Genomic DNA, 22,772 nt, shown 5'->3' with positions numbered 1-22,772 from the left:
CCTTCCTATTCCCTTCCCCAGCCATACCGCCAATTTACTCACGCCCTCCCTCACCCAGACTAAACCCTATCCGCCCAGCCCCCCACCCACTGGCTCAGGACGGGGGAGGCACACAATCATTTCCTTGCTGGCCAGGCAGGCCAAGGTGAAGGACGTTCAGAGGTCATGGACATTCTGCATCCCAGGGGCCTTCTGCATTTATTGCAGAGGTTTCTCCTTGCTCACTTCATTCCAGTAAAGGAGGGAATGGGTTACAATTTGCCTTCCCCACAAGTTCTGTTGACTCTCCTTTCATTCCCTCCACCCCCTTAATCATAAGGATCCAGGTGCTGGGACTGCAAAATAAACAACATCCTCTCATCTGCTCTCATATCTCTGCTTTGGAAATTACAGTGGTGATAATTATACACTCAGAACAAGTATCAGTGCCGTTCGCTGGGCGGAATTCTATTACTAGACGGAGATTACGGGACTGAACATGCTGGAGATAATCCATTTGGGTGGACACCTATCCCAGCCCAAATCTCTCTCATACGGCCTGATCTATAGCCCACTGAAATCAACCAGAGACTCCATTGACTGTAATGGGATTGGGATCAGGCCCATAATTATTATTTGTATTACGGCAGTGTCTAAAAGGGCCATAACCAAGATCAAGTGCCCCATTGTGCTAGGTGCTATACCTGTGCGCACACAGCAAGAGACAGTCCCGACCTGAAGATCTTTGGGCTAGTCTACACTTAAAACATAGACATAAGAGCGCATGTGTAGCTGTGTTATTTTAATGGGAGGGAGCTCTCCTGCCGACGTAATAAAACCACCATAACGAGCGACGGGAGAGCATTTCCCGCAGACATAGCGCTGTCCACACAAGTGCTTCTGCCAGCAAAACTTATGTCGCTCAACGGGGTGGCTTTTTCACACTCCTGAGCAACAAAAGGTTTGCCAGCATAAATGCTAACGTAGCCAAGGCTGTAGTTAGATAGGCAGAGGCAAAAGGCAAGAAAGCCAAGCCATAGTCTGTGAGCACAGCATGACCCTGGGAAAAGCTAGAGAGAGACCTTTTGGGTTGTTGGCTAAAAAGACTTGGGGCTGTGAGCTAAGAAACTGGTCCTTTTGTTCCTGGTTCCTCCTATGGGCTGAGAAGCAGGACTTTAAACGAGATTCCATCAAAGAAAAAAACCAGACTCCATCAATTTCTACATCCCGCTGGACCATCCCGGGGCCCTGAACTTGGACTAGCCGCCCAGGTCCAAAAGGAGCAACACGGACAAAACGAGGGGGAAACAGAAGTGAAGTGACTTGCCCAAGGTCACAGAACAGGTCAGTGGCAGAACTCAGACTAAATCTCAGGTCTCCTGACTTCTAGTGTTGTGCCCTACCCACTGGGCCACGCTTCCTCTCCAATAACATGGGCTATTAAAAGGACTAGTGCAGGGGTCCCCCTCCAATGGCATCCTCGCACTTCTTGCTGCTGGTACATAGCACTGAATGCCCATATGAGCCATGAGGGTGCCGACTGGTTGGCCCGGGCCGGCGAAGTGGTGCGAAGTGGTTCTGACCTGTGTTAGAACTTGGCTACCTCACCCCTCCCGGGGCAGAGTCTGAAAGGCAGCGTACACGTGAGCAATACTGGATGAGCAGTGTGGTTGCTCAGTTCAGGTCCTTGTTTTATGTGGCACCCATCCCCATAGTGTCTGGGTGCTGGATCCTCATGTGTATCCTTGGATGGAACCAATGCCTCATCCACTCAGGGCATCCTGATGTCCTGTATAACTGCTGATGTGGCCAGTGAGACCCACTGACAGCAGATGCACCCAAGTGCTTGTGTCTAAGTCGCCCGCCAGTGGTTGACTTGGAGGGTGGCACCGGTCAGAATGCTTCCATGGCTATGGGAGAACCTTGCTGGAGACCCAGCCACAAGGTCTGTGTTTTCGGAGCAGAAGGTCTCAAGTTCTGTCTCTTGTGATGACCACAATGGCTGTCACGGTGGGTTCCTGACCAGCGTGTCGTTGCTTTTATAAAATATTTGTCATCACTCTTGTGTCAGTATTGGCTAAGGAGTCTGTGACTCATTCCGTCAGGCCCTTCACCTTTCCATAATGCCCACTGTTGTATATGCGTCTTTATAATGCCAAACAAGACTTCCTTCTGGCTGGCGATGGATGGGGCAGTGATTCATAAACCTCCAGTTTTCCTCCTGGGAGAGGATACCAGCCTTCCTGAGACAGTTAAGAGCACTGATGCTGCCAGTCCACATTGTGTTGTGTCCTTCATGGTTTTGGGGAGCTGCTTTTCCTACAACCTTTCCTAATGCTTTCCTGCTTCTGTGTGCGGAGAGGCGCCTCCTTTGTAGTGACCAGTGGAAGGGGACATGTTAGTGGATCTTGACTCAAGCTCAGCCCACAACCCCAAATTCCATTGACAATACAGAGTAGTTGAATGTTTCTATTGTTAATGTTGACATTCCAATTATCACCATTAGGCTCCAGAGTTAACACTCAAATTTAGATGTATATATACATGTGTATAGCTTCAGGCTGTCACTCTGCAGACTCAGGCAGACAGCAATGATTCTAGTCAAATTCAGGTTTCCTTCTTAACCATAAGGGTTAAACTTTTTTACTTAAAAAAAAAAAAGCTTAAATTCTGTAGAAATTGAAGGGGCTACTGGAGAATTTTAGAGTGAATTTGAGTCCCATCTCCACCTGATCTCTAATGGCGATGTAACTGCTTCAGAAGCAGAAGTGGAGGGCTCAGGGAGCTGTACACAGTTGGCTTTAGCCAAAATGCCAGGGACAGTATAGGAAAAAAATGGATGAATCTTTCTTAAGATAGCTGAGATGTGGTAGATCCAGATTTTACCCTTAATAAAATAGGGTTTTCTCATCAGCTCGCATTGTGCCAGATGGAACGCTGTGTGTGTTTGCTGACACTTCTGATTCCAAAGTGAACACTAAATATAGGCTGTAGGCATTGCCATGCATTAAATAAAAGCATCTCTGGCTTGCTGGAGCCAGTTTAATGGGGACACAGACTCTGGCTGAAAGTGCAGTCGGGGTTTATTCTATGGCTGTATATATTGCAGAGCTGCATGAGGCATATTGGTTTGGGGGGAGTCTTCTCGCTTGTGTGTTCGGTATCTTTAGCCACAAATTGTCTGTAGTTTCAGGGAGGGCTGTTACACAGCAGAAGAGGGGACAAGGGAAGGGCTGTAGGCAGTGTGGGGCTGGCCCAGGGGCTCTGGATGTAGGAGGGTGGATGGTGCATGGAGTGTCTAGGTACAGAAGGCAGCTCCAGTACCAGAGCTCCAAACCTTTTGTGGTGGCTTCCCACTCCTGCAGCCTTGGATCCCACCCGCCCTAGCTTGCCTGCCCCGACTCTCCCCATCCCATGCAGGAAATAGGAGCACTTTTATACACATCGGAGCATGTCCATGTCCTGTTAGGTGCAGTGAAACTGGCTCTACACCACCTACAACAGGCCCTAAGGAGAGTGCAGAGGCAGGGTGGGGGAGGTTTGTGCTGCTCTGTTGGGATACGGGTAGGACCCGGCTCTTCTTGCATTGCATGGGGTCTTGCAAAACTTAAGGCTGTCCCTGCCTATAAAACCACCAGATCAGGCTCCCTGCTCTGTCCTGGGAAGGGCTGAGAGCCAACCACAGCAACTCTCGAAACCAGGAAGAGTGCAGAGGAACGGTCACCTCACAGGATCAAGCCTCTTGTGTTGGGGCAGGGCCCCCGCAGTCAGGATTGGCCCCGTTCCACTGGGCGCTGGACATGCCCGTTCGGAACACGGCCCCTGCCCTGAGCTGACTGCGATAAAGAGGGGTGAAAGCCCCAGCCCTGCTGCAGGTTTTTTGGGAAGGACGGATCGATCCGCCCCCTTCCCCCCCCCCGGCACTGCTAGGCACCTGGACAGCTGCCTAAATACAGGGCGAAGTCCAGCGCCGGCTCAGCCCTGCTGGAGGCCCATTTGAATCCACCCCACCAAAGCCTTCCAGCCGGTGGCACGGGACTAAAGAGGTCAGTGCTTTTCCCTACTTTAATTTCCATCCCACCCTGGCCTAACCCTCTGGGGCCAGCGGCTCTGACCAAGCAGAGAAAGAGCTGTGCACTGGAGGAGCATGAGGCATGCAGCTCAGGGCAGAATAGGATCAGCAGCTGCTCTGAGTCTGCAAACTAATCCTCCCTGCCTCCTCTGTAGTTCTCTGCTGAGAAGCAGCTGTCAAGTGGGGGGGCGAGCAGAGGAAACTACACTTCCCACAATGCCCTGGCAGGGTTGAGTGTGATAACCAGGAAGCCGGCAGGGCTGGGTGCCTGCTGGAGGGGGGGAGCTGCTACAGCTGATCAGGGGGTGAGGGTCTGGAGAGGTTTCACTGAGTGCCCCTCACCCCCCAGCGTGGGGATGGCTGGTGCAAAGGGCTGCAGGGCTGGTCAGTGTGGAAGAGAAGCTGAACTGTGAATGCTGGCAGGTGGTGCTTTGCCATCCCCCTGGGACTGCTGTGGAGGACTGAGTAATTTGGATTATAGCAAGGTATCGGTTGCACATTTTGCTGTTCCTTTGTGCAGTGTGTGTGTGGTGTGGGGAGGCACGAGGTGTGCGTTCATTCGCTAGGATTACACACAGAGGAAATCTCACGCTGGGTGGGGGGTGAGGCGAGGCTGTTAGTCAGTGGTTTTCAGCTTGTGCTTCCTCATCTAGGGCATGATGAATAGGTAAAACCAGGAGCAGTTCCTTTCTCCCGTGCGAACACCTCACACGAGAGGCAGCAGTGTAAACCGGACTGGTTTGCAGGGTAGAATCTGACCACAGGAAATCATAGTTTTGCCTTGACACTAACATACAAAAATGCTGCCATCCGCCAGTGTTCTTCTGTTCCCTGCAGAGCTGCACTGATGTGTCTCTCCTCCCCTGACCCCCGTTATTCGGTTGAGATTAGCACAGGGCTAGGGACCAGCACAGCTTCAGTGGGAGGCGGTGGAGGGAAAGGCCTTATCAGTCATTAGCTACGGCTTTTGGGTTATGCTGACCTCACGTACTTTGCTTTTGCTCGCCGTGCACTGGCAGGTACAACTAAGCCATTAATTGGCAAGCTATTTAGTGTCTCTTCCAGCAGGCTTTCTGCAGAGCTTAATAACTTGGTGGTGGTGGTGTGTGGGAAGGCTGGGGAGAGATTATTGCAAATGTCAGGATTGAATATTCCTCTTCTGAAATGATCTGACCACTTTTCGGCCGAGTATTGTGTCTTGTGTTTACATGGAAATTCTTGCAGCTGCTTTGCTCTTTCTTGAGACTCAAAGCCAGGAGGGAGGGGGAGGCTGTTTTCTCAGCTCTTCTCGGCGGGTGTCCTGCTTGTGGGCAGCTGGGCGCTCTCGAAGCCTGCTGAGTTCTCGGTGGGCGTTATTTGTGGGACTCTCGGCGCCTTGCAGGATTGAAGCCCACATCGCTGCAGACAGCGGCATGCTACAACCGGCCCTGGTGTAAAAATGAGCAAAAACGAGAAAGCCGGCGAGCAGCGTCACGCAAACGATGTAACTTCGTCAAACTGTGCCCAAAACAAACATGGATCTGGTGAATGCTGCACTCTGGCTTCAGCAAACTTACATAATAGTACGTGTGTCTGCTTTCATATGTAGCTGGGTTCGACAAAATCTCCAGGGTATATCTAGTTCTACCCCCTACTCAGATACATCTGTGAGAGATGGCAGCATTTTCATGGGCTGGTGACATATTTCATCCTTTATTTCTGTGACCTTTTAGGGTGCTGTTCTGATATTTATCTGGAAATATTGAGCCAGATGAAGCCCTGGTGTAAAGCAGGTACAACACCCTTAACTTTGGTGGAGGTACATTCCTTTATTCCAGGGCTGAGTGTGGGCCACTGTATACGTTTTAGATGCCATTGTCTTATAAATGACTTAGGCTATGTCTTCACTGATGCCGTCAGATCGACTTGTCTGGATCGACTGAGCGGTCAGTGCAGACCCGCTCAGTCGATCCAGAAATCGAGGTATTAAGACCAGCTCCTCAAGTGGCGCAGCGCTGCATCGACAGGAATGTGGTTCCCGTCGGCGCAGTGCAGTGAAGACGGCGCGCAGAACAGAAGCACAGAAGTCGACGGGAGTTATTCAAGTTTTTTGCATCGTTTGCGTAACTCCGGTCGACTGCCGCCGAATCTCCGAGGTAAGTGAAGACAAGCCCTTAGACAGTCGAGTCAAATCCGAGTCTGAGCACGGTCAGTTTCGATGGACACTGAGATTCCACTCCAGTTAGCTTACCTGGTTTTTGCAGCATGCCAATAACTGTGGTGTGACTCCGAACGTAATGTTTACAAAAAATTATCGCGTGGCTAGGCTGAGGAGCAGTTGGGGAAAGCTGTTACTCATGTGTGTAATTACTCAATGAAATAAAGAATAGCACGTGTGCAAAAATGTGATCCTCTTCCCTTCTCCTCTCTATGATATTTGCCCTTTTAAATTGTCAGTTCAAGGCCGGGACCACGTGGCCTTCATCCTACAACGGCTGGACTGCTGAATCTATAGGTGGCCGGGCCACTGACGTCAATGCAGTGACTCTTTGCAGGACAGTGCCCTGTTTGTACAGTGCGTGGTCTGATGCTGTGGTCTAACAGTGCCTGATATGACAGGGCCCCGGTCTTGATCCAGGTCTTGGGGCACTGCCATAATATAATCTAGGCCCTGATGCAATTTTTCTATCCCTCTTTTTTAGAGTCCCTCTTTGGCAGTCCACCTGTGACTGTGATTTCTTATGCTGTCTCTGGAAGGGAAGTAACTGGCCATTTTGCTGAGATGAGTCTTTCTTGTCCTACACATACAGTTACTTAATGATTGATGTGGTGCCGAGCTGAGAGTGTGCTGCGTTATGTTTAATTTCAGAACAGTACAAACCCCTTGGATAGACACTGTCCCCTTTCTGCTCATGAAAATACAGCTGAGTTTTTGTTTCTTGCCACTGCAGAGAATTTGATGGGTTCCAGGAGGAGAAAAGAAATTCAGCCTCATGTTAATGATGTTACTGACAATGAGCTAGTAGGTCAATAAGCCAGGATGTTGTTTGCCAGGTACTGACAGGGTGCTCAGCGCTGTACAAAACCGGGGGAAAGAAACGGTCCCTGCCCCTCAGTGCTTAGAATGTAAATTAGATACAGACCATCCAGTGCGGTCATGCTGTGCATTGGATTATTAGAAGACAAACCATTGGCTAATGCTGAGAATTCTTGCCTTTTAAGGAGACACTTGGCTGAAAGGAGGAGATCTAACCAAGGGGCTGTAAGGGACCGGGGGTAGCTTGTCTGGCGAGCTGTGTCCACAAGTCAAGGACCGCCACGGGGCTGTTGTCAGTGAGCAGGGATCACAGTAATCACTAGAGCCAGGGTTGATAGCCAAGGGTTAGAGTCTGAGTCTGGCTGGGGTTGGAGACTGGCGATCAGAAAGCAAGGTGAGGTGTGGAGTCCCAGCCAGCCAGACCTCTGCATGGTTACCCAGCCTAGGGCCTAGGGTGCCTAACTTCCACAGTGCTCCTTGGATGTCGCTCTGCATGGCCTCCGGTGGGGATGTGGCAACAGCCAGCTGTCCCAGGCTGCATGGTCCTGTGCATCCTTATGGGGCAGCATGGAGAGGAGGTTTGGAGAGGAGTGAGAAGGTGGTTTGAATGGAGTGCAACTTGCTGGTGGGAGCTGAGGAAGGAAGAAGTGTCGGCAGCAATGGAGAAGGCCTGGAATGTGACCGTGAGATGTTTGAACCGGATGCGAAAGGCGAGGAGTAGCTGGCAGAGCGGTTTGGAACGTGGCTGTCAGACAAGGGAGAGGAAGATGGGTTTACCCACAGCAGTTTTATAGGCTGGGGATGTGGAGGGAGAGATGGCTGGTGTGAGTCCCAGGCATGATAGGAGGGTTGTGATGGAATGGAGGCTAGGAGATGAGTATTCAGTATAGGCCTGCCCCTCCACTGGGTGTTCTGCCTGGGCAAGGGAGGGCAGGAACAGGTCTTGGAAGGACAGCTCACGGGAGCACTGTAACGTTCGGAGACGTTCTGTGGGAGTGAACCCTTGCAGCCGCCCCCTGGATTTAGCAATTGGTCTGTGATTGTAAAGCATTTTGTGGTGCCCTCGCTGAAAGACGCCCTGCAAAATAGCTTGTCATTCTAGCCCGAAAACAAAAAGCACCGAAGGGTGGCTGAAAGAGCACCGCGAAGGAATGGATTCCCGAGCCTGGAGAGAATTCTGTTCTCTGCGGTGCTTTTGCCTCGCAAACCGGGGGCGGGGTGTTGATCTGTAAATAAATTGCATCTGCTCTAATGGCGCAGCTCTTCACGGAATCACACTGTGATACCAGATAATTCAGAGGCTCCATGAGGAGGTCAGGAGTGTGAGTGAGCGCCTTTCTCTGTGGGTGGTGAGATGTTGTTTCATGCTTAGTGCACTGCGTAGCCTTTAGGGAAGAGGCCTCTCCCAGTCATTGCTCTCATTTAAATATTGGCATTACTTGCACACTGAGATCATGGCAGGCTTAATCTGAGGTGTTAACTCCGAATCGGATGCCGGTCGGAGCTCCCATCGAGTTAGCCATTTGGGCCCTCCTTCACCATGGTACTTGAGCATCTCTCCAACTGCGTGGTTCAAAAAGCAAAAGCCTTCAACAGCTCAAAGTTTTTTTAGCTTTGGAACTGACCCATTTTGTGGGGTTTTCTTTTCTCTGAAATGTTTTTCAAAGTGGTTAGCAGAATCTTTTGGTTTTGCTAAACCACAAATTGAGATGTTTTCAGTAAAAATATTTGTGGGGGAGGGGAGAATAAAGGGCATGGAGAGTTTGTTATCTGAATAGCAAATATCACAGGATCTTTTTCAGGGGATAAGGCAACAAGCCACGTTCATTGTGAATACAAAATTTGGTAAATAGTATCAATAATGCAAATACCGGGAAAACAGCATCAACATTGTAACAAGAGCAATATTGTGCTTTACTTAGTGATTGCAAATACAGAGACTCTTGTGTCAATGAAGTATACTTTATTGACATGTTTCAACTGGTACTTGCATTCACACTCACACACCCCGACAGGCATACACAGACAGGGAGAGAGACAAACATACATAGGGGTGTCTCAGATGTTCTATTTACCAGCCTCTTGGTGCTCGTGGTAGTCACTGGCCAGGTGACTGTAGCATGAGGGTGAGGAGCAAGGCTCTGCCGATGCGCATCGGTACTCCTGGCTGGTGTGGTGATGTAGACCCGAACCTCCAGCCTTCATCTTTCTGTCCCATTTTATAGGAAAAAGATCTCATGTAAGTCGATGGGTTTTTGCTCTGTCATGCTGCATCTGCATTTGGTGTGATCCTCGATCACCCACATTGTTGCAAGCCTGATCAGATTTTGTCCTTTGAAGTGGGCTGACGCCAAAGTTATCAGGGTGGACTCCTCTTTGGCCAGTTCCTCCCCCGAACATTTGAGATGAGGCTGGTGTTTTCTTCTTCATGTTTCGACATCCCTTACTTAGACCAATTGTTCAATCACTCTCCCTGTCTACACCCACCTCAGTTGCTCAGCCATTCACACTCCGATCACTCAGTGCAAACTCCTAGCTGAAGAACTCACATGTCTTTTAGAGCAAACATTACTTCATTTTTGCAAGTGTCCTTACATATACCTAAATTGTGAATTACACTTCACAGTGTGGCTTCTCATACTTAAGCACATAAAATAAGATTTTTACAAATATTCTGAAAGTGGGTAAAACCAACAGATAAAATTGTCAGTGGAGTGGTTTTACAAACAATCTTAAAACAGATAGAATTATTCAAAGTAAAGACAGACTTGAATTATCACTGAATAATAGGATTTGGAACCATGTCAAACGGGAATGTAGGATTTACAGAGAATAGCTTAGACAAAAATCTCGGATCTCTTGTTCCGAAAGAGTAAATGACTATTTTAGGAAGACTGAAGTGAACGTTTCAAAAGGTAGAACAATGAGTCAGTTGAGGTTTTAGCTTTTGATTAAAGGTGCCGTGTATCAGGCTGACGTACCTCTTGGTAGGAAAAGGGGGAGGGGGGGAGGCGTGTTTGTGGCTCTGTTCTTTCATGTATTTCATAAAAATAGGGTTGGGCCAACAAGTTTTTATGGAAAACGTTGATGACACTTTTTCATGGCAGTTTTCTCTTTCAAAGAGCCCTTCCCCCCCCCCCCTTTTTTTTTCCATTTAAAAAAAAAATCTCTTCCTCAAAAGATGCTGATCAGCTCTACTCACAAACATGGATGACTTTATCCTCCCAGCACCCTGGAGAGGCAGGAAGGTATAATTCCCACTATGCAGAAGGAAAATCTGAGGTGGAGTCGGGTAATGACTACCAGGTCACACAGGAAATCCATAGCACGACCGGGAACTGAACCCAAATCTGCTGAGTTTCAGTCCAGCCTTAACCACAAGACCCCTTTCCTTTCTGGTTGTGAGCTGAGGCACTATGAAATACCAGTCCCTTTTATTTGGTTCGGAAACGTATTTGGATTTCCTCCAATACACACAGCTGCAGTGCCTAGCCATATACCATATACCTGCCCCTTAAGCAGGTTTAGTTGTGTCTGAGTGACAGATGAGACATTCACAGGACGGAAGGGGTTAATGCCCGTAACTCTGAGCACTTGCAACTTCTGCTAGTCCAGCGAGCACATACGGCCCGATTCTCAGAAGTGCTAAGTGATCGAGGCAGGGGCAGGAGACTCAGCGTAAGTTGGAGTCATACACCGTCTGTCTTTAGCACCTAACACTGCAAAGCACTTTGCATACCTTCCCAAGATGCCTTGGGGGGGGGGGGGCAGCCAAAGAATCCACCACTGAAGCCAGTTCTGGGGTGAAGGCCCCCCTCTTACAGAATAAATAAAGCCACAGGTTCTTCATGATTTCAACTCTCTCTTTTGTTGGGTCTTCCAGCAGCCCAGCATCCCTGAGTGCCCTCAACCCAGAGGTGCCTTCTGCTGGACTGTGAGTCTCCGGAGTGTCTTTGGGAGGTCTCCAGTCCAAGTGATGAGCCAACTCCAAACCTGCTTAGCTTGTGGGAGCTCAGGGACCAGAACACGCAGCGTTAGGGCTACAGACTTGTCTATGGCATGCATGTACGGCAGTGGACTCAGCTGTTGGAAGAATCTGATTTACCCTTCCCATGGGCCTCTCGCTAAACACACCGCATTCAGTCCGCGAAAAGACGCCATCTAGAAGTTAGGCAGTGACCATGAGAGAGGTATGTCCCGGCTAACTTTGTTACTTTCCCACAGGTGGATTTCTCAGCCATGACGCTGCTGCTCAACTATGTCAACCCCACTGATTCCACCTTCACTGCTGCTGTCCTTTGCATTGCTTTTAACCCGCTTTTCTGGAACGTGGTAAGTGTGCTATCCAGGCCCAAGCCAATAGATATTACCTTTGTTCCTTTTTGATGCCAACTGGGGCAATGACTCTGTTTGGCCTGGTTTCCCAACTGGTCATTTTGTCTCTGATTCCACTTGATGGTTGTTGGTATCTCTCTTTTTTTTTTTTTTTTTTTTTAGTAGACGCTTGGAGGATTTTCAGCCCTTGAATTTCTCCCTTGAGGGTGTGTTTATTGCTCTGGGTAGTTGGGAGGGCTGCGGTGGAACGGGGTGGACTCTGATGCAAGTTGAGCGCATTTTCTCTGAGCGTTTGATTCTGTCCTGTGCAGGTGTGGAGAGCTGCACGTGGAAACATGCGATTAATAAGGGGTGAACAAGGCAGCGACTTGCCTGTCTAGCGCAGCCTTCCAGTTCAGGAGCAGTCTAGGCCTGATTCAGTACCGCACTGCTGCCAGATTATTCCTGCCTAGTAGCAGCAAGGGGACCCAGACAGGGAAGTGCTTAACTCGATGCCTTATTTTAGCACAACAAGGATCACATTTTAACCCATTCTGCCTCCGACTCACCCACCCTTTAGCCCTATGAATAAATGAGCGTGACTTGAAACTTCCTACTCGTCAACCTGGAGGTTGCTATCCTTACATGGGTCTGTGTGTTGGCACTGCTTGAACTTGCAATGGCGTGCCGCAGCCTTACACACCTCGTAGCGGGTTGCAGGATCTAGGTCTTGCTCTTTGCCTACCTGGCTCTCTTGCCGTCTGCTTAGGCTGTTGCGTACATTTCTTCACCGCAGGAGGCCAAACAGAGGGAAAAATGCAATAACGATTTATCTTTGTTTTGTTCTTGTTAAAGCATTTTTAAAGTATCTCCTAAGCCTGCCAGAGCTAGATTGTGTCTGTTACACTGGCGAGAAACTGGAGAATAACTCCAGGACTTCCACACAGCCACTGTAGATTTATATCTGCAAAAGCGAGAACGGAATTTGACTCTATGGACTTTAATAAGTGAAATTAACGTCACTGAATGCCATGGGACTTGGAAGCCCAGGGACCTTGTTCTAGTTGCAGCTGCTATGGTACTTTTGGCCATTGCATCAAATAACCCTGCATTTCTTGCGAAAAGGGCTACTAAGGAAGTTTGCATGATCCCTCTTTAGAAACAGATTAACACCAGTTCTAATACCTTGAGATGCAGGTGTGCAATAATGTCTTACAACCTGGATGTATCTGGCATGTCCTTCTGTCCCTATTTATTGTGCAATGGCGCTATAAAAAGAAGATACAATCCCTGTCTTGGGTTCCTTAAAATGAGAAGGCCCATTCCTCTATTCCTTAAAACTCATGAATTAACTTCAATGGGAGGCTCACGTTAGGAAGGGCTGGTGGACTGAGTCCTGGATCAGAGGCGGACTGTACACTAGAGGTAAGCATAAGACACCAGAGGGAGGATCAGTCGGGAGGTGGTGACGATCGAGGCTTTTGCAGCAGGGCGTTTGCTGAGAGGATCTGAGTGAAGAGAGGGAAGGCTGCTCAGTGCTGAGAGGTGGGAAGCAGTCCCAAGTGTAAGGACAACACAGAGGGTGTGAAGATGAGCCAGAGAAGGATGGAGAAGGGAGGTAGAAGTGGGCTTAGTAGGTACCTAGCAGGAGGTGAGCAAGAGGAAATGATAAACCACCTTCAGTAATTTATACGCCACCTATCACCATGGCAGCCAGACACTAATAGTTACAAATATTAAAACATAAACTGCGTGAGCCACCCAGGGTGATTTGTTAGATAAATCACCCACTGCTGCTGCCAAAAATACATTGTCAATCGAGTTGTGGGGAACTAAGGAAACAAAAACAATCAATGAAAGGCTAAACCAAGTAAACACGCTTTTTTATCATCTCCTGAAATCCAGCAAAGAGCAGCTGGTTTTGGCATAGGCCGTAACTCAGCACTCACGGATCCCAGTCGCGGCCATGTGCATTAAGCCTACAGTCCATCCCAGGATCCCAGAGCTCTGTATAGGCATGACTGAATTTTAATTTCACATTGCCCTTATCAGATATAGTGATGTTAATAATACTTCCCTTTTATAAGATCACACGGCACGTTTGTGCAGAGTAGGGACTAGGATCCACATCTGACGATAAGCCATGTGTCTTGACTATTCTTTCTCCCTGGGTACATCTAGGGGCAAATCCTTCAGCTAATCTAAATTGTTGTAGCTTCATTGAAGTCAGTGGAGGATCCTTCTCTCTTGGAAACATTTATGGAAATTAGACTCAAAGTGGAATTCGGCTAAGATTTTCAAAAGTGACCAGTGATTTCTGGATGCCCAACTTGAGATGCCCTAAAGGGTCTTATTTTCAGGGTGAAGGTGCTCAGCATTTTCTGAATATCAGGGCTCTTTAAAGAGTCTCAATTGGGCATCCAAAAAATCAAGGCAGTCCAAGTCACTAGTCATTTCCGAAAATTTTGAGTGAAGTTCTCCACTTTTAGTTCTCTAATTTCATGTCACTCATTAAAAGTCTAGTTGTGTCTGTACCTCTAAAATGAATGTGCCACGTGGCTTATTGGATTCATTATTTAGCATAAACCAAAAAAAAAATCCGAATCTGGTCTGTTCGGAAAACATGAACTCCAGGGAAAAACGTCATCAAAAAGGAGGAAAAAAATTCTCCATGCTTTTATTTTGGAGTTTGCTGGTTAGGACTCCTGAGGGTTCTGATTTCTGACTCTTGGAATGCTTCTGAATACCTTGCGGGATAGCTAAAGAACTAACATAGTTTTGTATCACACGCTTGTCTGCTCTTAAAGAAAAGAGAGGCGATGTCCTGGCAGAAACTTCAAGTGCTTTTTCTGGGTCCATTCTAACAACTGAACCACGTTGTCTTCATCAGTAGGTGGCACTGCTGGCAAAATGTGGAGGGTCTCTTTCTGGTAGCAGGGGGAGGGCTGAGGATGGCACCATAAAAAGGAGCCAGACACAGGTGAGTATAATTTTTAAAGTGGAAGTGGCTATTTCTTCTCCCTGAAGCCTGCAGGGAGTCTGAAGGCTGTTGCTTTGTCTCTTTCCATGCTTCTCCCTTTCTTGCACCAGACCACCTGCGTTTCTTCCTTTACATTCCTCCCCGAAGGCTACTCCTGCGAAGCCTGTCAATAATCTCGCTGATTTCTGTACCAGCACCCAATGTACAATACATGTCGGAATTGTTTTGTCTATGTCTGCGCTAGATTGCAAGATCCTTGGTACAAGGCTTGTTTCTTTGTACACTGCCAAGCACGTGGTCTGCACTGAGTAAATAACAAGGGATGTTGGCCAAAGGGCCACCTGTGTCTTTAAAATACCATCCGTGGTTAGAAGCTGGTTTAATAATTGGGTGCATCACTTGGCCAGCCTCACTGAACTTCTTCCTGTTCAATTTCTTGCAGAGGTTGACCTAGGTTTTTCATCTTTGCTTTGCAGTGTGTTGGAATAAAGACGTGGTTTGCCACATTGGCCCTGTAGCTATCAATTGGCAAAACTTCCCCTGACTTCAGAGGGGACAGGATTTCAGTCTTGGTCTTGGTCCTTAGCCCTTCAATATTTGGGCTGCATGGGCTTTCATGACAGGAGCCAGACAGCAGCTGGTCACCTTCTTTCTGTTTATGAAACCAGTTGTGTTTTAATATGCATTGGTTCCTGTAAGCACAAGTCTGTGTAAATACAAGGGCTGTTTCTTAGATCCAGAGAGAACGCCTCTAACAGAGAATCCCATTAAACTCAGAGACAAATCCGCTCCTGGTGTATCTCATCTGGAAGTCAGAGGAGATACATCCAGGATGCATTTGGCCCCTACTGTCTTTCCTTTCAGCATCCACAGCTGCTTTTCTTCTGAAAGTTACTGGCGATTTTATCTGTGTGGCTGGTCAAACCATAGTGGGTTTGTTGTACTTTCTACCTGGGCTGGCAAGGAAGTTTCAGACAATGCTGCGTAACGCTTGTTGCAAGTGTGTGACATCTATCATCTTGGCTAACTGGTAGCTAGATGGATGAAAACTTATAGCTGTGTCTACACTGCAAAGCAACAGGGCTTGAATTCTGTGTCCCAGCTTGACTCTGAAACTCCATCCCTGTGGGATCCTGCATCCAAGCCCTGGGTTAGTGCAATTTGTATGTAGTGAGGTTAGGCTTGAGCCTGAGTTTAAACCCTGGGCTTACATTGTAGTGTAGGCACAACCTAAAAAACCATCTCCGTTAAAAGCCAACTATGCCCAACAGGTGGCCACAGAGTTATGTTGCTTCCGGACTAAACTTGGACATTTTTTTTTTTTTCCATCCATCACCTGTGGCTTTCCACCTGCTGCTTGACTGTTCCAAAATGAGCTATTATGTGTTGTGATTCTCTGAGTCAGGATCCAAGAGAACAATGGGAAAGAAATACAGTCCATGCCGGAGCTTCTGCTTCATATAACAGATTCCCTCGTACATGTTTATTGGAGGACACATGGTGGTATCCAGCGGTTAGAACATGGAACTAGGAGTTAGGAGATATGACGTAGGTTTTCTAAAGTGACTAGTCATTTTGGGTGCCTGACTTGAAACCCCTTAAAAAGGCCCGATTGTCAGAAGGGTGGTTGCTCTGTGATTTTGGAAATCAGGCCCCTTTATTGTGTCTCTAGTTGGGCACCTAGAATCAATAGTCACTTTGGAAAATTGTGGCTATAGGTTCTAATCCCAGCTTGGGCAAATCTCTTAAAAGTCACAGACAGATTTTTCAGCCCCCAAATCCTATGAAATTCACTAGAACTCAGGTGCCTAAATCCTTTGGGCTCCTCTTAAAAATCTCAGCCCTGATTCCTTTGTTTTGCAAAATTAGGGATGATGTTCATCCACCTTTTGGAAAGTGCTTTTAGATCCTCTTTTGAAAGCCACTCTTCAACTGTGATGATTATTTGCTTGGGCATGTAGAGGTTGCCAAATCTAATAAGGGTCTGAAAGAGACACTGTGGGCCAATGGAGTGATGAGGCATTTCTTTATTGGAGGAAATTTGAGCTTATGATGGAGGCTCAAATCTATGCTGACCTCTTGGTTTTTACAATGTGTCCCAGCACAAGGGTCTGACATATTTGTCATTGCAGAATAATCAAAATCAGCCTTTCAAAGCAGGCAGTGATAACTGTCTGGGGCCTGGTCTACACTGCCAGCAAAATTCGGCGGCAGTTGACGGGAGACACAAGCTACTCTATGTAGATCTCCCGTCGACTTCCTAACTTCTACCTATCACGGCATCCCCACTACGCTGCGCCGACAGGAAATGCCCTCCCATCAATGCAGCGTTACTCTTTTTGCGAGGATGGGTTAACGGCGTCGACTTCCGGATCGATTGAGCCGGTCTCCACGGCCGCTCGATCGATCCCGCAGAATCGATTCGGCGGCGCCCACAGTGATAGACATGCCCTGAATCTCCTACAACTCACGATAAAACACAAAGGTTTTTCAAATGAAGATTACGGGCGACTTTATCTGTGTGGCTGGTCACAGATTTGTTGTATTTTCTACCTGGGCAGGCAGGGACATTTCAGACAATGCTGCATAAGGCTTGTTGCAAGTGTGTGACAGCCAAGATGATAGATAACTCGTAACAAACACCCCAGGATCTCGATTGTCATGAGTATAACATGCTTTGTCTGTGCCGGCGCACCTGGTTAGCAGCTAAATTTAGCATTTCAGCATCTGAGCTCCGGCTGTGATGCATACAATAGACACCAAAAACTGGGTCAGATAACTCATCCTACTGTCTTCAGTAACACACTTGGGAGACTTGTCATCCTGAGGTAAGGCATCATCCATATGCAGTTGGGGGAGTCAGTGTTTCTCTCTCCTGTCATCATTTCCCTTCCTCTGTAGGTGTTTTAATCATCTTACGGCTTCTTGGTTTTTTGTTTTTTTTAAATCCTTTAGAAATCTTGCAGCATCCTTTTTAAAATACTTTTACTGGCCCAGATGTTTACAGTTGTGGATGGGAGGAAGGATGGTGCGGTGGGATGGGAGGAAGGATGGTGCGGTGGGAAGGGGTCTGCTCCAAAGAAGAACTCTGTGTAGCTCGAAAGCTTGTCTCTCTCACCAGCAGAAACTGGTCCAAGAAGATATTTATTTCACCCACCTGGTGTCTCTAATGACCTTGGGCAAGTCCATATGAGTATGTCTACACTGCAGCTGGGAGTGTGTTTCCTAGCACAGGTAGATAGACACATCTGCATGCTAAAAATAGCTGCGTGGCCTCGGTGGCATAGAGAGCAGCTCATCCTAGCCATTCATGTAGCGACACAGGTGGGGAGCGTGCTTGCAGTCAGGCAGCTAGCCCCATCTGCCGTTTTTTACCATGCCGATTCCTGTCTGTCTACCTGCCCTGGAAAGCACACTCCTAGCCACACTGCAGAAATCTCCTAATTAACTTGTCTTCCAGCACACAGGGTGGCTGGCAGAGCAGTGCATTGAAGCCTGGTTTTCTAGGTCCCAGAATAGCACCCCAGCCGCTGCGCCGTCTCCTGCCCTTCTAAGAATTTGGGCCAGTAGAAGTATTTAACAAAAGATGCTGCAAGTTTTCTAGTCTGTTTTTCTTAAAAAAAGAAAATGCTAAGATAATTAGAAGCACATACAGAGGAAAGGAAACAATGAAAGGAAGGAGAAACACCTTTCATTTTTCAACGGCAATGTGCATTATTTCAGGGTCTAGAATCCTGCGGCACCAGCTGAAAGTCTGGTTTTGTCCATTTAAATATTTAAGATTGAGAAGCTTGCGGAGGAACATTTTTGTTTTTACAAAGCAAGCTCGAGGTGCCCGCTTTCATTGGCGCCCTGGGAATAGATGCGCACTGTACCTGGGTGTAGCTTATGGCTTGGGACGTCCCGTCCTTACAATAACTCTACAGCGTATTTAGCTAGCAACGTGCTGAAGCATCCCTGTGACGGTTAACCATGGCGTACATTTTTAAATGGATGACCGGTTTTGTGTCAGAGCTGCTTTGGTACAGGATCAAAGATGGTTTGAAGTACAGTAAGCAGTTTCCCATCCAGTCGCCGCAGCCAGCTGGCTTTTCAGATTTCACTTTCCAAATCGAGGGCGCTTTGTATTTCGCTTTGAGCCTTAACGTGCTGCCATTTGCTGGCTCCGTCACTTGCTTCGCAGAGGTTAACCTCCGATTCCACGTGGTTAGGAAGCCGGCTGTTTCCTTGTTGAGAGAGAAATGAGTGGACCCAAACTCAGGTTATGCTTGCTTAGTCTGCTTTTGATTTACAATAGATGCACCCATCCCTTGCTGATTTGCAGAGGTATTGTGTTGCCACCGCTCCCATTGGAGCCTGCAGCTCTTCAGATCAGGCTGATAGCCCCGTTACTGCTTCGAGCAGGGAGGTGGGGGGCAAAAACGGCGAAAGTAGCCACCAAGATTACACCATTGTAGGTTCCCAGGTAGAACCAGGGCAGAAGTGCTCTGGGATCATGTCTCTAGCCAGACTACAGCTTTTCTGTGCCTTAATTCTGAGACTCCCGAATGCTTAGGCTCATTGGTTTGAGATACTGCCCACCCTTCAGCCTTTACTCTCGTCTCTTCCTATTTTAATGCAGACTCATACTGCATTCTGCTTTGTGTGAGATGGCACGTCCGCTGAAGTCGATGGAGCTGAACCTACTTTACCGCAAGAGGCAGAATTTGGCCCTTTGTGCTCTTCTTAACAAGTTGGGAGGCAGTGTGGTCTAGCTGGTTAGCATGGGGCCTGCAAATCAGGCCTCGTAGTGGTCTCTCCCTCTCAAGTGGCGAGGGAGACCACTCCACCTCACTGTATCAGGCAGCAGCAGTCGGGCTCGGGTCCCGCTGGCAGGGCCGAGCAGCAAGCAGTGGTTCTCAACCAGGGGTACGGGTACATCCAACTCACCTAGATATTTGCCTAGTTTTACAACAAGCTACATAAAAGCATTAGCGGAGTCAGCACAGACTAGAATGTCATACAGACACTGACGTGTTTATACTGCTCTATATACCATCCTCTGAAATGGAAGTATTCCATTTGATTTATTCCAATTGATTTATTTTATAATGCGGTGGTAAAAATGAGCCCGGGAGCCGTGTTTCAGTCACAGGGGGCTGTGACACTTTTGTATTTTTATGTCTGATTTTGGTCAGCAAGGCGTTTTTGAGTGCGGTGAAAGCTGGGGATACGCAAGACAAATCAGACCCTTCCTGAAAGGGGTCCAGTCATCTGGAAAGGTTGAGAGCCACTGATCTATAGCTCCTAGTCTCCTAGCAGGGGCAAAAAACCATTAACAGCCTGGACTCTAGCCCCCTTGGTCGGGCCAGAGAAACCAGCAGTCTTTAGCCCAGAATCTCCCAGCTAGGACTGCTGCCAGTCAAGTCTAGGGCCCTCTGGCCCAGACGCACAAGCAGTCTTTAGCCCACAGCCTCCTGGCTGGGGCAGAGCAATTAACAGTCTATAAGGGAAGCTCTGGCCCTCTGGGCAGGGCAGGACAGAACAGGGAGCAGGCTTTTGCCTAAGCCTCCTGGGTAGGGCAGCCAACAAACATAGTCTAGGGCCCAGTCCCCTGCCTGGGGCAAATCACAACCAAAGCACAGGCCTTCTGGCTTAGGGGTGAATAGGCTGCCGCCCCAGGGGTGGGGTTGGCGGGAGGGGGGAAAATAGGGGGACCCCTGCCCTTCCTGAGGCATCTCACTGATTTTAACCTTTTCCCCAATTATGTCTTGAGGGAGACTGGCCTTGTTTTCGGAGCCACTCGGTGTCATTTCTGAAATTGGTCAGCAGGGGTCGCTGAAGCAACAAGAGATTTTTTTTCCCTCCATTTTGATCCCATAACATGGGTGGGATGGAAAAACGTCAGTTGTGCTGAAATTTGTCCCCACCGGTGAACCCTGAAGGATATTTGTTACCAAGTGCTTCAGCTGAATAGAAAAGAGATAATAAAACATACTTGTCTCTACCGTTCTCGGTCTCCTTTTTATTTACCCATTGTGTTCTCTGATTAAACGAGTAGCTTAAAGTGACACTCAAGAAGAGTATAGTGTACTCATGTTATGTTGTGTGTGAGTTAGCTAGCTGTTCAATGCTCAGATGACAACTGCATCTGTTGGGGACAGAGTCCTGGCGTTCATTAGGAAACTCGTCCCAGTTAAAATGTTTACGCTTCCTCTCTCCAGTGCCATTTAACACACACTCTCTTTCTGGTACTTCCATCACTGTAGTATGTGACCGCATGGCCTCCTGAACATCTGCCATTTGTCTTAGGGCTAGTTACAGGTCGCTTTCTAAGAAGGCCATGCAGTTGGACACTACGGTGATGGGGGTCATAGACGTACCAGAGAGAGGGGCTGGAACACTTTTAATGTGACTGCTTTAGGTTGTCATTCCTTTCCTGCACAAGTTTGTTCGTAAGCTCGGTTGTGTCGTAGGCCTTGTTCCCGAGGATGAGCTACTGAGCTGATGTGGCCAGTGTTTTGTGGGGATGGGTTTGCCGACCAGCTGAAGGAGGGCAGGGGACTGGCAAGCAAGGCCAGAAATTCCTAGATGGAGGTTGAACTAATGCTCTTTCCATTCCCTACAGAACCTGTATAGCACCACCTCCCCCAACCTGTTACTCTTGCTTTGCACAGGGGGGTGTGAATTTCACGCACAATGCATTGGCAGACCTGGGGCATGTTAAGTATCAGGAATTCAGTAAGTATCAGGTGGTAAAAACACCACAGACTCATTCCACAAATGTATAATAGAAGCTTTCCCACTTTCCAAGTGGGGCGTCCCTTCCCCCAGAGTGGGGCACAGCTCCCATCTGTCGGTGGATGGGTGGGTCACGATGCCTCAGATCAGATCCACCATGTAAATCTGTGCCATAGAAGTACAGAAATATTTTTAAGAGCAGGGAAGTCTCTCTGCCCCAAGTGCTGCTCCTCTTCAAATGATCCTTTAATGCAGTGGTCTCCACATTTTTCCTCTTGCACTTCCCCTACCACTAATAGAATGTGTCCACACCCCCCTGGGCTGGGAGCAGCATCCCGGCTGAGTCAGGGGCAGGGCCAGAGCGGAGCTGGGGGCAGAGTGGGGTGTGGTGGCGATCCCTCCCCACCCCCTCGTGGGGGCTGACCTGAGCCTGCAGTGCCCCCCCGGATGTTCCTCCACTCCCCCCCACAAGGGAGCGGGCCCTACAGTTTGGGGTGCTTTAGTACCACCTTCCTGTTCTTTCCCTGTCTTTTTTCAGAAGCAAATGAATGCATCCCTTGAACTAATCTGTGCTCTTTGCCTTGGTCACCTTCCCAAGCAGGCGTGAGGAAGTGACTGCTGGTTGGAAGGCAAGTTTCCTTGATAGGTTAAAGTAGGCCCTATGTGAAGGAACATCAAAGCAAGCTGGAGAAGCAAAAGAGATGGATAAATGTTTCACTTACACCTGGGTATAAATACACTGAAGGTTTGACCTGTTTGTATGTTGATCATCCTGTGTCCAAGAGTTCTGCCTGCGTTCACGCTTGGTTTCCTATTGCCCATTCTTATTTATGCTGGGGAACCTATTTATGGGGGACAGGAAACTCTGAGTTTCTTTCCAGTCATTCTGGTGTGGTGAAGGTTCCTTGTCCTTGGAGAGCAGGACCCCAAATCATGGAGTCTCAATGCCTATACTGATGTCTGTCAGAAGCCTCCGCCCCGGTCTAGAATTCACATTACCATGCGGTTGTCAGCAGCGGACAATAAATCTACAAAATTCAGAGTCTAGGGGGTGGATTTCAGATCTGCAGTTCCCACAGTACTTGTTAACTTCAGACCTGGGTTTGGATTTCAAATAGCCCTAAAGTTGGGATCTAGGGTGCTGGTTCAAACCCCTCTCTGATAATAAAGGTGCTGTATCTGAATGTCGACCATTGTGGGGAGAAAACTGCAACATACTCAGACTATATCCCACACAGAGAAATGTACTTTTTCTCCCGTTTCCATTGTGAATGTCACAGCTACAGTATATCTTCCTGAAAGAGAGCAGAAGTAGATTAATGTTTGTTCAGGCTGCTTTGGACTAACACAGCCACTTGTATTCAAAATGGGATTATCGCACCTTCCCCAAATTAGATTTAACACTTTTAACTGGGAGCTCTTCCTAATAAATCTATTTTTAGCATTTTTCTTGTGTATTTTTTGCATTTTTTTTTTTTGACTGACTCTAAATCCAGTCATTTAACTCTTGGGATTAGTTCAGTTTGGCTTGCCAATCTTGTTCCAAAACTTCCTCTGTCAAGCATTTTCCAGAGATGGAATTGCTCAGAAGGTAAAGCGAGCATATTGCGTAACTGATTGATGATTCAGAAGGATTGCTTACCTGCTTATACACTGCAGTAGGCAGCAGCATAGACAGGAAGCTTGGACAC

General features: G+C 48.0%; 1 protein-coding gene across 4 annotated transcripts in view; it reads left to right on the top strand.

The window, feature by feature from the left end:
- Positions 1 to 4,293: 4,293 nt before the first annotated feature.
- The window catches only part of PEMT (phosphatidylethanolamine N-methyltransferase), an 85,524-nt gene continuing 67,045 nt past the window's right edge, over positions 4,294 to 22,772 (top strand). For all 4 annotated transcript variants that reach the window (XM_067534129.1, XM_067534126.1, XM_067534128.1 and 1 more), the window contains exons 1-2: positions 4,294 to 4,536; positions 11,292 to 11,399. In XM_067534129.1, the coding sequence (XP_067390230.1) occupies positions 4,465 to 4,536; positions 11,292 to 11,399 (180 nt within the window). In that variant the 5' untranslated portion in view covers positions 4,294 to 4,464. The remainder of the gene's footprint in view (positions 4,537 to 11,291; positions 11,400 to 22,772) is intronic.

The sequence above is a fragment of the Emydura macquarii genome, unplaced genomic scaffold, assembly GCF_026122565.2.
Source record: "Emydura macquarii macquarii isolate MOO-44397 ecotype Brisbane River unplaced genomic scaffold, CSIRO-AGI_Emac_v2 contig_3390, whole genome shotgun sequence".
In the NCBI taxonomy this organism is placed as follows: Eukaryota; Metazoa; Chordata; order Testudines; family Chelidae; genus Emydura; species Emydura macquarii.
The sequence above is the reverse complement of the archived record's forward strand: the minus strand, read 5'-3'. Positions and strand labels throughout refer to the sequence as shown.